The 16,645-nt window shown below is 39.7% G+C and overlaps 1 protein-coding gene and 1 pseudogene across 1 annotated transcript in view; both read right to left on the bottom strand.

Moving 5' to 3' along the window:
• EFR3A (EFR3 homolog A) overlaps positions 1 to 16,645 on the bottom strand; it is a 2,300,516-nt gene that overhangs the window by 1,047,192 nt on the left and 1,236,679 nt on the right. Inside the window, exon 13 of the mRNA XM_044066245.1 lies at positions 10,547 to 10,598. Coding sequence (XP_043922180.1) covers positions 10,547 to 10,598 — 52 coding nt within the window. The remainder of the gene's footprint in view (positions 1 to 10,546; positions 10,599 to 16,645) is intronic.
• On the bottom strand, positions 4,503 to 5,017 carry LOC122798251 (annotated as a pseudogene).

Consider the following 16,645-nt stretch of genomic DNA (forward strand, 5'->3'; position numbering starts at 1 on the left):
GGGCGCAGTAGATAAGCCAAAGGGCAGTGCAGAGAATTGGTAATGCATTGAGCCAGCTATGAATCGGAGGTATCTTCTGCAAGATTGTCTGCTTTGGACATGCAGGTATGCCTCTTTGAGGTCCAAAGTAACTAGCCAAGCCTTCTTGCCCAGCATGGGTAGAAGTTGCTGCAGTGTCAACATTTTTGAATTTTGGAACATCTTGGAAAGTATTTAGAATAAACAGGTCCAGTATTGGTCTCCAGTCTTTGTCCTTTCTGGGTACCAAGAAAAGTCTTGAGTAAAATCCTTGCCCCTGTTCTTGCTGTGGTACTTTTTGAATAGCCCTCATGTCCATGAGAGCAGAAATTTGTTTTTGTGCCTCTGCCCATTGATTTTGTGGTAGGTCTGGCATACCTTTTGACCTTGGTAGGGTGTGAAAGTGGAACCTGTAACCCTGAGAAACAATATTCAGAACCCATTTGTCCTGTGTGATCATGTGCCAATTTTGTGAGAAAAGTGCTTGTTTTCCCCCTAAGGGTGTTGCCAAAAGGTAAGTGCTTGGCATTTGTAGAGGAAAGTCATTGGCACTGTTTCCTATAAGGTTGTGATTTGTCCTCTCCACCTTTGGGGGCTGAAGCACCCCATTGTTTAGGTCTGTATGAGCCCTGGGGCTGAGATCTGCCTCTCGGGGCATCTGTATCTGCCTCTTTGTGGCCTGTCTGACACTGGAAAAGACCAATTTTTAGAAGGCCAGTTCCTGCTAAATCTAGGTGGCTGAACCTGTAAGAAATCCTTTACTGTCTGCATTGATTTTGCTTTATCCTCCATTTTCTTTAACACCTCTTCTGCCTTAACACCAAACAAAGTATCATGCTGTAATGCAGCATCCAATAATTTTGCTTTAACATGATCAGGTAAATTCTGTTCTTTTAACCAAGCATGCCTTCAAATGACAGAACCTGTAACTGTGGCTCTGCAAGATGCCTCTAATGAAACAAAACCACATTGCAAAGTATGCTTTCCCACTTGTTCAGCTGCATGCAATAAGTCCTGCATTTCCTTGTTTTCAGGACATTCAGAGCTTGTAAACATTTTCTGTTTTGGCAAAGACATTAGGTATTGTTGATATTTAAGCATATGAAACTGGCAGTTTAAAGCCCTTACAGCTAAAGTAGCAGAGGTGTAAACTTTTTCCCCCATCTGTCCAGTGCTCTAGAATCCCTATCAGAGGGAACAGAGTTTTTTGCAGTGGAAGCCTTGACCTCTTTGGGACCCTGAGAAATATCTGGATCAGCAGCAGGGTTTTTATAAAGAAATGTATGAGAATCTGGAACACTGTAGTACCTATCTGGCTTAACTGGTGCAGGGGGTAAAGAATCAGGAGTCAAACTGGATTCAGAAAAAACATCATCAACAATATCTAGTACAGGAGGGATAGCAAGAGGCCTGTGCTGAGGCAATAAAAGAAAGTCTCTGAGTCTTTTCTTGGATTCTGAATAATCCTGGTTCTCCCAATGGAAATGTTCCCTCAAGGTGTGCAGAGTTTGCCCAAACGAGTAGCCCCCAGGAGGAGAGGCTGAAGGGATAGATTCTTCAGCATCAGAGTCCTCATAGGCAGGAAGAGTATATCCCTGTTCTGAAGAGGAATCAGAAGAAATAGAAACCTGGTCAGAGGAATCATAGTCAGTGTCTTGCCTAGGCCTTTTATCAGGAGGGGGATGGGAGCCCCTGATCAAAGTAATTAGGTCCTCGGCCATTTTCAGCATCCGTTTCTTTGGCATGAATGACTGTCCAGGAGAATGCTGTACTTGTTTCTTTGTCTTTAAAGGTGTTTTAGACTTTGCCTTGGCTGCTGAAGAAGTCTTGATAGTGAGCTGTGTAGGTCTGAAACACCCTCAAAAGCCGATGCCTGCTCAGCGGCTCCGGACCCATCTGAGGGAATTGTTTCCGTAGCCCAATACCTTGAGTTTCCAGAGGCCTAGCTGTCGCCACGTGGGAGTCAGAGGCGGCCTATGGCTCTGAGATAGCGGGTGTCCGGGGATGCAAAGTGCCTCACTGAAAACCGACGAACCAGCGACTGGCCTAGAAGAGGCTTTGTCGTCGGTTTTGGACCTTGGATGCCTGTCTTATTCTTTGTCTCTGTGCTTTTTATGGACTCCGGTCATCGGTTGTTCCGACGGCATTATATAGTTAAACCTTCGGCCAAAGTAATGAAAAGCAAAATCGAACCGACGCCTAATAGTACGTTGGTTGAATCTAGCACAAAACCGACAACTAGCAACGTCATGGTCAGGGCCTAGGCAAGGAATACAGTAAGAATGAAAATCCTTATGAGGTATTTGCTTCAAACAAGAAATACAACTGTTAACTTTTACTGACATCGGACTGGAGCAAGAAAAAGTTTCCCCAACAGGGTACTTAGCTTTATTGAAGACTTCGGATCTGAAATTCAAATTCGAAAATCTCAGGAGTCGGCCGACCGGCACTTGCCACCTGCTTTTGCTTCGGAAACCGTGTGGCAAGAAAGACTGAAGAAAATGGCGTCGGCTGCATCTTATATACCCCTGTCGCACTGACGTCAGGGAAGAGGCGACAGCAACCGATGCCGGACCAGGACTTTGGAATTCAGGCCAACTGCGGATTGCCTGCCAGTAGGATAACCCAAGTGTAATGACTGCAACAGTGAAACACGATGAACATCAATACCTAGCCAAAATTTCAAACTAGATCATTGGAATGATAAACAGCCCTTCCCTGGATGGTCTGAGTAGCTAGAGGCGGCAAGTGCTCCTATAAATACGAGAGACTCAAACGGTTTAGGATATGATAATTAGAAGTTAAGATCCCACTGACCCTGCCACAACAGCTACCGTGTACAAGTTTCATGGCACGGGGATAATACAAATGATGCATGACAAACTAGTTAAAATCCTGGCAATGGAATTCTGCACTGGTTGAAAGTGAGCCAGTTCCCCATAGCCAAGATTCAAGTAAAGTGCAAGTCCAACCATGAAGACACTACTGCACGTATTACTGTAGGCAAGTCTAAGGATGAAATTAAACCATTAATCTGGGAACTACTCTTACAATGAAAAAAGAAGGATTTACTAAATGCAGACATCTTACTCTTCAATCACAGCATACAGATTACACAAAAAGAAAAACTCCAGCCCTGTCAGTCCTAGATGAGCGAGTTTTAAGATTATTGCTTTCCGTGTATATTTGGATAGCCTCCAATCAGTTTTCAAAAGTTGTAAAATAAGGCACAGGACTCCTGACGAAATGATATTTAAAGCTGAATATCATCAGTACAGAAGCAATACTGAACACCTCGACCTTTGACGACATCTCTAACAGGAAGCATGCACACCATGAATAAAGAGGCAGGGATTAAGTCCCATGGCACATCGCTTTCAGCTGGGTAAAATGTGAGAACCACCACCTGACACTACCTGCTGACAGCAAACAGTGGTAAGAATTAAACCACTCAAGTACAATGAAAATTATACCTCAGCAAATACAGCTGGATGATCAAAGTGTCATGGTCTACTGTATCAAATCCTAGTGAAAGATCAAGGAAGAGCAAAATTAAACATAATCTTTTATCCTTAACTATCAAAGGTCTAGTTTTCACTCACAGCAGGGCAGTCTGACTGCTTTACTGAGATCTAGGATCTGACTAATTTGAATCTAACAGGTTTTAAGGAGTAAGATATGAACAAAGCTGGAAATCCATAACTTTTTCAATAAACCTCTTTATGAACTAAAAGGTGAGGTGGCAGTAATTTGTCAAATCACAAATACCCAAACAAGCTTCATATGGTCCGGGAAAGTAATACCTCTTTACAATATGACACAAAAAAACACTGTCCTCAAAGAAGTCCACAGAATCTGGTAAATCGGAGGACCAAGAAAACCTATCCAAGATTTTATACATTCACTGAAAAACAACCAGAAACGCATTTGATAAATCTGAATAAAAGCTGATTAGCATATCTCTATAACAAGAAGGTTGTTGTAAATAAAAATAAAAATGTAGCTAGTAAGTATATGCAGTAAATATATTATAAACACTGAATATTTGTAGCAGGTAAATCCAGTGCTATCCAGCAATAACATACATATAATTTATAAATGTCAACAGTACAGCAAATTTGTACCACCAAGAAATGAGCATATCATTATAATAAAGTGAAAAGGTTCATAGGTAAATACTATCACTCTGCACACTATTAAAAATCTAGCCAATAACCAGAAGTCAGAATCAAATCCTGTACCCTGTAACTGTGAAGTAAATACCTTAACCATTATGCCACCCCCCCCCCTTTTGTTTCCTTTTTTTAATTCAAATGTATTTTAATGACAGCCATAGTTTAACCATAGTTTAAGATTCCATATTTTGGGCTACAAAAATCTTGATGTTTTGGTGAGATGCTATTCAATTCTGCACCAAAAAAGAACTGTTTCATACTGTCATATGCAGGAACTAGACTCTTTAATCGTCTTTGTTTCACCACTTTTCACTTCTCAGACATATAAATACCAGCCAAAAGCTTTCTAATAAGTTTCACTGTGGTTGTATGATGATCAAAGCAGCTCAGTCAGAAACTAGTTCAATGTCATTCACTTCCAGAATCAGTTTATCCTTCTGGCTTGTGGAAGCTGGCAGGAAACACCAGGTCTTACGCATACTGTTCAAATGTGTTTCTCTCCCAAAAAGTTAGATTTTTACAAGGGTACAGGTCTCTTAAATAATCACATTAATGGGAAAGTGGCTTACAAGGATCTCATTTTGCAACAAAATCCCAGGGTAACATCTTTTATTATATTTTGAACATGAGTGCAGATTGGACTGCAGCCATCTCCTTTCAGTTACCCAACCATTTGTCAACATGGAGCTTTCTCGATTTCCTTCCAATGCTGCGTAACTCCAGGTTGGTATGATTAAACCCTTAACATTAATGGTGCATCCATTTAGAGATACTGTCACATCACCAGGAATGTCCACCATCCAGCTGATGAGAATGGTCTTCATTCTTGGTAGACAGTGAGGAAAATGTTAAATATGAAAATGTAGACCATCACCAAAATAATTACAGATTCTGCAGAACTATAAAGAAGCAATAACTACGCAACATTCACCAACAGAGGTAATGAAGGAGGGAGTAGCTTTACTGTCACAGTGAACTCAAACATCTGCTGTTATGATACATACACTGCACAGCTATGCTTTTACCCTCGGGTAGTATCACTTCAATGGTAAATCATAACAAGTGGGTAGATTCCCAAGCTCCCAGACTGTTATCAACATAAAAGCAAAAGGTCAGTAGCGTATACATATCCAAGTACATATTTTTGCAGGTGTATTTAAAATAATAGACACATTAATATAAAACTTTGCTGGGTTTGTCAGAAGAGTATGGCTAATAATTACTGCAGGTAACAGCATGGTAGAACATGAAGCACTAAACAGCCTTGCAGAAACGTCATGCTTATGATAACAAAGGCCATACAATGTAACAACCATACTAGACATATTTATTAAATGACATTTTGAACTTATACTTCTGTCCTGATAAAATAATGTGATGCAGTCCTTCTGATTATATGTTTCTAAATACAATGCACAGTTCATCTATAAATATTCATGAATCAGAATACGAATCATCCCTGTTATGCTGTTCAGAGGATTGGCAATAAACATGTTCTCAGAAATAATACCTACACAAACTGGTGTAGCACTTTCTGGAGGGTATTCAGAACACAACACACTGCACAATCCTGTTTCCAGCAGGATTGCTCAATACATTATGAGGAAGTGATTCAAAGCCCACTATAGGTTGCCGCAGCACTACAATAGCCTTGATGGATAATGTTACATGCAAATATGGCAGTTCATGGGTGTGGCTAAAGTAAAGTAACCATGTGCACTATGCCAGGATGAAACCAGCAGTGTAGAAAGATTCAAAGTCTTGTTCTCCACCTCTATTGTGAAGCAGAGCAGTGAGGACTAAACATGGCTCATAAGCAGGGTTGCCAGATTTCCAACCAGCCAGGTAGGGACAAAAAAAAAAAAAAAATAGGTCTCTCACGCCAAGTGAAAACCCAAAAAAAAAAACAAACAAAAAAAAAACAAAACAAAAAAAAGGTCTTTAATGCAGAACAGAGTTCCACATTAAAGAACAGTAGCTCTGCACTAAGCACGGAGCTTCTCGTGTTTAATGCATTGCAGTTCCGCATTCAACACAAGTAGCTCCGTGTTTAGCGATTTTTAATAGGCCCGTATACCAGCATACGGGCCAATCAAAAATCGCTAAACACGGAGCTTCTCTTGTTTAATGCGGAACTGCAATGTTCCACATTAAACACGAGAAGCTCCATGTTTAGCAATTTTTGATTGGCCCGTATGCCAGGTATACGGGCCAATCAAAAAAAAAAAAAATAAAAAAAATAAACAGAGGCTGGCCTGGATTTAAACCGGCAGGGCGGGACTTGGGATCAGGCTGCTGATCTCGGGACAGTCCCGCCCAAATAGGGACGTCTGGCAACCCTGCTCATAAGTAGTTAGTAGGCATGCAGTCCAGAACATCATTAAGGACCCTAGCCCAATTTCCCATTTGACAAAAATCACAGTCTAGTAAAGTGACTTGCTCAAACATCACATAGTTGACAAATGAAATTGGAAAGATTCAAACCCTGTACCCTTGGTACAGGAAGTAGTTCAATATCGAGTCAGAGCTTTATTCCTCTGTCAGACAGCAGTTTTACTCTAAATAACTACTGCTGTCTATGGTAGCAGCGGGTCTGTTATCATCACAGCTTGTAAGTACTGAAAGGATATCGTTCATGCACGAGTGCACATGTGTGTGTGTTGGGGCATGACTGAGACTGTAATTAGACTATGTCTGTATGTGTCTACAGCAGCTCGTACAACAATACTGCATGGATTAGCTGGGGTGAACACAGGCACAGTTGTTTGATGTAAAGATGCGCAAATAAGTTGATAGTGAGCTTTTGAAACGTACCTTTCAATAGGTAATCATCTGTCTGGGGGTTGGAATTTGGTGTAGTGGTTATGGTGTTTACCTCATAAACAAAAGGTACAGGCTCTGTTTCTCACCTTTGAAGGGAAATTAGCTAAGCTTAAAATGACCTACAAGGGCAGCTAGCCGAGTACTTAGTTATGAACCTATGAACCTAATGCTACTAAACACAACTGCTAACCTTTTTAGATAATTAGAACAATAAAAGGTCTTTTTGCAGCTATTCTTGAGGAACTCCAACTCACAATTTCCTTCAATATTTTAATGCACAGCTTTCATTCAAGTTGTGTATCCATAGCCCTGCTTCAATGGTCTGCTAACACATTCTGCTCACAGGGGTTTACATTGATTGGAGGTGGACATCTAAGCTGACAGGCATTTCTCACAGCTTTAAGGCCCATTTTTCACAAGGGGCATGAAGAAGTGCCCATCCTTTCTTAATGCACTATAGTGCTCTCTGTTGTTGCTCTGAGCACTTCCAGTTGGATGGTAGTCAAAAAAAATATCTGAAAGCATGCAATACCATAAATATCTCCTTCAAATCTAAGTGCCTCCTCTGCAGGTCCCTTGACTATGTACTTTGAACCATTAGCTTGTCAATGTGTGCTCCACAAGTAATATATGTTAGGCATCTGTGGTCAATTAATGGGTTGACATTTTGATGGTGGTGTAGGGTATTCAGAAGCTGTTCTTTAATATTTTCTAGTATGTGCTGAATTATTAGCCAGGCACACTGTGAAATAATTGTGCCTAAAACAGGCATTTACAGCAAGCTACCCACATTTAACAGTGTGCTTACCAACCTTAGCAGCTATACGAGTAAGTCTACCAAGTTTGTCCCATACAGCCTCATCAGAAAAGTCCACTTGTTAACTTCTCAACTTGTTTGGATTATCTCTAGCATTAATCACATGGGTACAACAATTAAGGATTTAAGCCATATAATCAATGGCTACATCACTGAAACTCTAACAAAAGTACACCTCTATGCAACTAAAAAAAGTATAAAATATTACTAAGATAATGAATTTTGCAGGAGGGAAAATTCCTTTGCATCCCATATCCCACTTAGTTAAATATACTAATTCCAGGGACATATAATCACAGAAAAAAGGGCAAAGACTACCTAAAGCAAAAATGTATCCCACAATCCATTTGCAACACTATAATTCAAACTAAACAGAACTCAACGTTTAAACATGCACACAAAACATCATATATCATAAATCAAGTGATCATTTTTAATTAAAATAACCATTCACTGACATTGTCAATGAAGACACAACATAATCTTGGCTATTAACAGGCCTCATACCAAAAGTGGGTAATATATAAACTTTCTTACCAAATTATGCCCAGCCCTTCTCTCCTACAACCACTACAGACAGTGTTTAAACTAGAAGACAATTTACAATCTATGAAGGTAATTTTAAGACCGCTGAGGATGATCAAAGGATTCTTACATGTGTTTGAACAACTTATGCACCCTGCAAAACTGGCCAGGGTTTGTGAGGATTGGGGGATAAGAATCCATTTCCGGGAGAACACCTTCAAAGTTTATCTTCAAAAGACTACAACAGAGGTAAGACTGCTGAAGGTCTAGGTGCTTGTAACTCAGGAGTTCCAAATATCTTTTCTCCTAAGCAGAAAATGTCCTCACATTAAATGTGTACTCTTCCCAAAAAATATATCCTCTGAAGGGGACATTGCAGAAAGAGAAATCTTGTCATCAGTGTCATAACTCATATGGAACTGTGACTTGTATGACTAAGCTAGTTTTTCTTCCTTCACCTCTGAATTGAAAGATTCTGAAGATAATTCAAACCTGACGGAGTAGGAGGGGGTAATGCTACAGTAGGGATGGGACCACTCCCTGCAAGGTGGCCAAGTACTTCTCTGCAGGCCTTCAGCAGTCAAAAGAAATTGGAGGAGACTCTACAGATACAGTACATCTTCCTGACACTGCTGGGTCAGTTATTTGTACACATCAGGAGGCAGGGAGGTCAATGATCTGGCAGTAGAAAGAAAAGTCAACAAGCAGGAAGTAGAGTCAATGGGTAGAAAATGTACCTAAATAGTTGGGAGGACCAGTTCTGTAATTTACAATTTAAAGGGCAAATCATGCAGACTTGGGATAGAAACAGTAGGACTTTCAGAAGATGCCTTTGACCTGGCATATGGCTGTGCAGCAGTGGCAGATTAGTCTAATGCTCAAGGCTGCAAGCTCACGTTCTTCTCTCCAAAGGTGCTGACACAGTAGGGGCTGCTACTGACCACACATGGTGAGTTAGGGTTGGGCCTTAGCAGACCCTACATTTCTAGGACCCTGCAGCCTGATGAGTGTTAAAACTGCCTCTTGCATTCTTCCACTTCTCTCAAAACAAACTTTTTCTTGATGTTTTACCATCTTCTACAGCTTATATGTGACTTCTTGGAATAGGTTTTCATTTTAGCACCAGTCAGGGATGGCCACTGGCAGTGTAAACCTTGGCTCTAGATGATTGCTATTGAACTGAACCAGTGTGCAAAATGGGAAAAAGGAGTTGTGGATGGATGGATGGAATAATTTGTCTGAAGATGAAAAGCTAAAGCAGGGTGGTGGAGTCTTCTTATTAAATGTTTAGTAATGCTTACAGTTTAACATATTGTGATAGTCCTCTAAACAAAATAAACACTGTAAATGGTATTCCATAGAGGGAGTTGACTAACACGCACATTTTCTTGGTGACTTGCTCCAGGAATTCCATACTCTCAGGTTTACCAGTGACAACCAAAGGTAGCAATCCATACAACCATAATAAAGGAAAAGACAAAGTATTATCACTCTATTGAAAATATTTGTCTGGAAGCATCCTATAAGTTTCTACAACCTGACGCATCAACCTGACTTAAAAAATTGTCAAAGATTCAGTTTGAGACTTCTTTAAGTAACAAGCTTTGTATCCCCCTCCCCCCACACACACTACCCATACATAAATATATTAACTATATGTTGACACAACTGAGGAGAAAAAAATACATACTGAAATACTTCTGCTGCACAAACAGAAATGGCACCAACACTGATTTTCTATGTAAAAACATAAGCTGAAATTGACGAGTTGAAACCTTTTCCAGTTAACACTTGAGAAACAATAGGGTTATAACACAGTTAGACTTGCATGAGATGGAGAGAACATTCACTTCACTGGTAAAAAAAAATATATATATATTGCATGGGATACTCTTCTCTTTACAGCATAGATTCCGGTTTTCCTCCTCAGTTTATGTCTACTGCTCTTGAAATCTTGCAAGAAGACAGCCATCCACTTGTGACTAAGCACATTTATTCTGAATGTACTAAAGCAAGAAACCTCAGATGAACATCTGTCTCATATCAACCCAATGCTAGGAGAAAGCCAAAAAATCCCATAAATACTGTCTTTATACAATAAAATAAGGCTGCACTTCATTTACTTTTTGGTACACCTGACTTGACATATCAAGAACCATTTTAAATACAGTTAGGAAATACGACTTACCATTAGTAAAGACCTTAGCAGCATGACCTGAATTCTTTGGGTTCCATGATCCCTAAAATAGCACAATGAAATAGTTAAGTAATGTTTGAGTATTAAAGTATTCTAGATTTCTTCACACAGTTACACGGATAACGTTTCTGTAAGACAATTCACTGTACTGTAGCACATAGTATCTGAAAACAATTTAAATCAAAACTAGATTTGCTTTCATCTATACTCAAACTTAAACCAGTTTTCGCCAAAAGGTATCTATGTTTCTAAAATGACATGCTTCAGAGATGAAAACAAGACATGAATTATGTGACCCAAGTTCTGCAGCTTCTACATTAAGCTGTTACAGAACTGCATATTAATTGTTCACTGACTGAAATGATCACACATTAATGAAAAAGCCCTGACTTGTGGTATGTGTAAAATGTTTACACTTCATTTATAGCACATTAAAACATATACATAAAAGCTTCATAAAAATATTGCGGAGTTGCACTTTAAATGCCCCTTGTCACAGGTCACCAGTACTTGGCATGCTTTTGGTGATATCATTAGAAACATTTCTATTTTATTTTATCTTATCTTACTTTATTTTAATGTACCCCTTGTTGACCAGGTTAGTCCCACTAGGATAGTGGCCTGGGAGTCCTGAGTTGGTATTTATAGTACTAAGGGAAACCTGGCCAGGACATCAGGGAACTTCCCCTACTCTTTTCAGTAGGTACAGTGGGACCTTCTATATCCATCTAAGCTACCACCAACTCACCCAGATGGGACCTCAGCTTATCACAGACCTAGAAGGCTTTCTGTTGCTCTCCTACTAATTACATCGTGCCTTGCAGTCCCAACCTTTACCTACATCAAATCACAAATAAATTAAGAGTCCTACATGGAAAAAAGTCACCAAATCTTGTCTATGTCTCTTGCATTAAAAAGGTTTGTCTGATTGCACAACTTCATTTACCCCCTCCCTTCCAGATACACACACACACACACTATCTACATAGGACTGTGTCTTTATATTTAGTTGTTTATTTGCATTTGGTTGACCAGAGTGGTTCAAATGGGAAGACCCACTTTCAGTGCAGTCCTGGGGAGATAAACTCAAAAATACAATACAAAAGTATTAACAACAAAGCAGTACAGGAATAAGTGAAGATATAAAAACTAATTCACATACAAGCAATAAAATAAACATCAGAGTCATAAAGCACTGGCAAAACACAATAATCAGCTTACATAATATGGAGGTTCATGATCAGGTTCCCAATAATTGCCAGCTGTTATGTGTTAAAGAAATTCACTTTGAAAGAAAAGCTTGAGAGTTAAATCTTGTCATGTAGATTGAGAATACATTACTGGGGGGGGGGGGGGGGGGGGGTTATATCTGAAAAAGACGACAATAATTCTTTGTAATCCATGGAAGTAAACATGATATATTTTATATCCGAAAGAGACGACAATAATTATTTGTAATCCATGGAAGTAAACATGCTGTCATGTACAAGAAGTGGAAAAATGTAGGAGTGATGAGCATCTTACAGCTTTGAAAGGTGTAACACAACCCTGCCACACAAACAGCTACCACCACAGAAAAGCAGTACAAAGAAAAATAGACATATGAACCACATTCATCCATTTTATTCAGTGTCTCCCCCAAAAAGCTAAATGAAATGTATGAATATGTTTTTAAGGTTCTTTATAGTTCTCGCCAATGTTTTCTGCTGGCCACTAACCACTGTTAATGCTCTAGCATAAGACTAGAACTTAACAGCGATGAGGGTAGGGTGCTTATCAAGCCTGTCTTTTCTCTGATTTGGGAGTGTAATTGTGGCACTCCTTGCACAACAGATATATAAAGAAGTATAATTCAGGAGGAGTATTGTCTACTTGGGAAATAACACTGGGAGGAAAGAAAAAGATGAGGCTAAAGTAGTTTTGATTTAAGAAAATATTTCTAGAATGAAAACTGAAAAAGGAATGACAAAACAAGTTTAGGAAAGAAAAGACAGAAGATGGAAAAGAGACAAGATTACACTAAGTGATATCAGAAGGACGTTTCCAAATAGCAAGGAAATAGATTGAGTACATTTCTGAATTTAACTTTTTTTCTGATATGTTTCGCAGATTAAATGGAAGTTTATTTCAGCCTTTGCAACAGACAGAAAAATGGAATCACCAATAGTTATTTACATTTTCGTCATTGCTGCCTGACAATGGTCAACCCTCCTGTTACTCATCTGGCTCCTTGTTCCACATTGGATGAGAGACTATTGTGGGTCATCACTCTGGTAGTCAACCAGAGTTTTTCTGCTTAACCATAACCTCTAGTAACCCACAGCAGCTGATGAGAATGGCAGCAACCACAAATGCATTAAGGCATCTGTGCCCATCTGACTTCAACATGCAGTGATTTGCATACAAGGCCATTCATTCTGGCTTACAGGATACTGGCAATACATTTAGAGCCAGACAGCCATTTGCTGTGGCCAGCAGGCTGCTGGTAATGCTCCTTATCCCCTGGGTGTCAGTATATCACCAAGTCTAGTTAACTCCCTATCCAAAGGATAGGTAAGCTGGCATTGATCATTCACTTCCACCCTCCCCTGTAAGCTTCTCCAGCATCCAGGTTCATATATTTATTTTTACTGCTAGAGATCTGTAAGAATTTACAAGAGAATGTTCTCAGATCTCACTGAGTAGATCTTAATTGTCATGACATTAAGACATGGAGGGCAGATGTTCAAGTAAAACAGTTTGTGAGCTAAACACAGACATACAGATGTTAGCTTCTATCCAAATTCAAATCAGTTTAACTCACACAGAGACAGGCAACTGCAAGTCCTAACATGACATACGATTATAGGTCTGTTTGGTTTTGTTAAGTCGGATGATGAAAAGAAATATGAACATTTAATCTCCTTATGCTGTTTGGAAACTAAAATATATTTCTGGATCTTGCATAGCTCAGGTCTTCTACCCAATCAACCAACCAACCACTATATTAAAGGCATGCAAAAAAAGACAGTTATCCGAAGGCCCTATGCTGTTCTGTGACACATGCTGTGGCAACCATATGCAAAGCGTACTACAATTATAAGCTTGTTCAATTTTGTTAAGTCAAGATAAAAATGGAAAAAAGAAAGGAAAGAACACACTTCCACACTAAGCTACTTTGAAATTAAAAATATATTCTGTTTCACATATTCCAAATCCTTTAATCAACTTGCCACTGCATGAAGTCTATTGCAAAAGATGAGGGACTGCTAGCAGTAGACACCATTTTTCTCTTTCACACTGCTTAGTTGCAGCGTGCTTCTATCATTACTTATCGAGACATTCTCAGACAATGTGCTGTTAAAACAAAATATCCCTACTTCTTGCTAAGTGTGTACCATTATTCTAACTTGCATACTACTGCTACATATTACTAAAAGAACAGTCACGCTGATTTTATTTTGTCTGATTGTATACATATTGCAGCTAATCTCAATCCACCTATTTTAGGAGGATACAAAGGCAAGACAACAGAAGGAAGGACATTTAAACACCAAAAAGATGTGCAATAATAAGAGCAAAGTATATCTCATCCTTAGATGTATACTACATTTTACTCGGTACCATCAAATGAAGCAGTAAAAATACATAGAAAGTAATAAGGCAGCAGCACCTATTTTTAATTCACTTTGATCATACAATAAATGAGGCCAAAATAATACCCATGCTTGAGGTATGTCAAAATGCTACACAGGCTATCCAAATGTTTAGTATCAGGTGTTTCCTCCATCCAGAGTACAGTCTTCTTATTGGCAGAAAAAGGATACCTGATAAAACGGTTCCTAGCACGCAAGCAATTCCAAAACTCAGGCTAAGAGATCAAGCAAAATCAAGGGATCATAAAAGGAATCAGGCACTAAGATGAAGTTGACGTTCACTTCATTCATATGGGGGACTCCTCTAGCTAGTATCAAGACAGTTTCTGTCCTGCCAGGGTTCGCAGCATCTAAAACGACATCATTTATGACCACCATGGGGTGACACAAATTACAGGAAAACCTTTCCTCCCCGAACTTTGCAATAAAGCATGGTATATGCAGGAATGGAAATAAGGCATACAGGAACCTTCCTTGCCATGTGATAATGAAGGTGTGAACAACTAACTCATCCTTGCCCTGCTACACAAAAAAGGAAACAGCTGCATTCCCCTGAGTTGCAAACACATTAAGCTTCAGAATTCCCCACTTCAGAAAATAATATATAGGAACAACTTCTCAATTTACACCTCCAGGAGAAGACTTATAAGATCAGCTCAGAGAGTTCACTGGTACATTGACTTCCCTACATATGTGTTTCCCAGCTCCATGATATTTTGGCAGGTTCCATTCAGATACCCACTTCTTAGTTAAGCCCACATTAGTTAACTAACATGTTGACCTTTCACTTGGCTGACCAACAACCCCTCTACTGTGACTGTACTGCAGTTTGCACAGGGGTTATTGCTTACTTTTGTGCTATGGAGATGTCGTAAGGTCTGTGCTGCTGCTCCTGACCACAATAGCTAGGAAAATATCCCTGGAGTGTGAGCCCTCTTGTTCTACATCTGTTTCTGGAGAGGTCTGCACAGATCTATAGTGGCAAATGTTGAATGTTGTGGATAGGTACCTCAGTGAAAATAAAACAAAGAAATAATGGCAAATCCTATTGTGCTTGCTAGTACAAGGTGACATACCAATGTAGGGGAGAGCCATACCACTGGGTCTAGTAGTGTCACTGGTCATCAAGCTTTGTGTCTTGCTAGGTGTCAGTGGTACAAGCCATGGCTGTGCCAAACAGGACAGAAAGACAACACTGCACTAACCAGCCCTCTGGCACCTTGCAACAGACTACCAGTCAGCTCAAATGTGAGAAGCCCTGTACCAGAGAATGCACAGACATGGGCATGTGCAACAGAAGGATATCACAGACACCACTATGAATGATTTCTGCGCCTCTTCCTTTCATTTGTGGGAAGATTCTTCTCTGCACAAAGTAGTGCAGGATAAGGAACATGAGATCAGTATTTTGATGCTGACAACCTGCTTAAATCTGGATAATCTGTGCAGCTTAGACACACTGGTTAAGTATGAAACCTTTTTAATGACAGAAGAACATGCAGGCAGCTATATTTCCTGAAAAGATTTTATCAGAGGAGACCACCACTAGAAATTGCTGCCTTTGTGCTTTTACAACATGTTCCATAAATATGAGCTGTGTGACAATGAAATTTTATAGGACTACGGGAGTTATCTGAGATGAAAGACCCGAGCCTGAACCATGTGTTCATCATATCTGACTACAAAAAGGCTGTTAGGAATTACAAGTCTACATTTCCAAATATTGCCAAGAGCCATAACTTCCACCTCTCAAAAATGTTATGGTGGAAGGTACAGTACTAGAAGTTCATCACTGCCTGCCACATATGTTTACAATTTGATTTTGAAGTGAACAGACTTGTTAGCCTTCTATTAACTATCCAGGTTCCATGCAAATAAGGCCTATCTCAGTCCGCAGGCCAATTATATCCGTGGGATGCCCCAGAAGTAGGGCAAAACAGACTTCAGAAATGCTGCCTAGCTACAAAGTATCCCCTGTCATACTGGAACACAGACGAGCTCATCACAGGTGATTTTTTCTTCACTTAAAACTATACAGAGTTGAGACAACTGTCTCAAAGGATGGCAGGACAGGAGATTAAGCACCATTTCAGTACTGCTCCATGTGATGCATCAGAAGACCAAATGACAAAAGGGAGTCAGAGTTACATTAGATACTGTCATAACACAAAAATGAAAGCAGCTAAACAGGTATGCGATTCCAGGCACTCAAACTAAAGAGACAGCAGTACATACTGAACCACAACCTCGAGGCAGTAGATGATATAAAGCATTACAAGCATCCATTGCAATAAACAACTTCATGGGATGACACAAATGAGGCTTAGCTCCAAACCAAACAAGCAGTACTCTTTTCATTTATACAAGCACAGTACCTGGTGAGGCTCTATGCAGCTCTATAAGGATTAAGGGGTTGAACCAGAACCAAATATGCAGATACCTCCTTCTTTTAAGT

The sequence above is a fragment of the Protopterus annectens genome, chromosome 3.part1 (assembly GCF_019279795.1).
Source record: "Protopterus annectens isolate FY-2018-M chromosome 3.part1, PAN1.0, whole genome shotgun sequence".
In the NCBI taxonomy this organism is placed as follows: Eukaryota; Metazoa; Chordata; order Ceratodontiformes; family Protopteridae; genus Protopterus; species Protopterus annectens.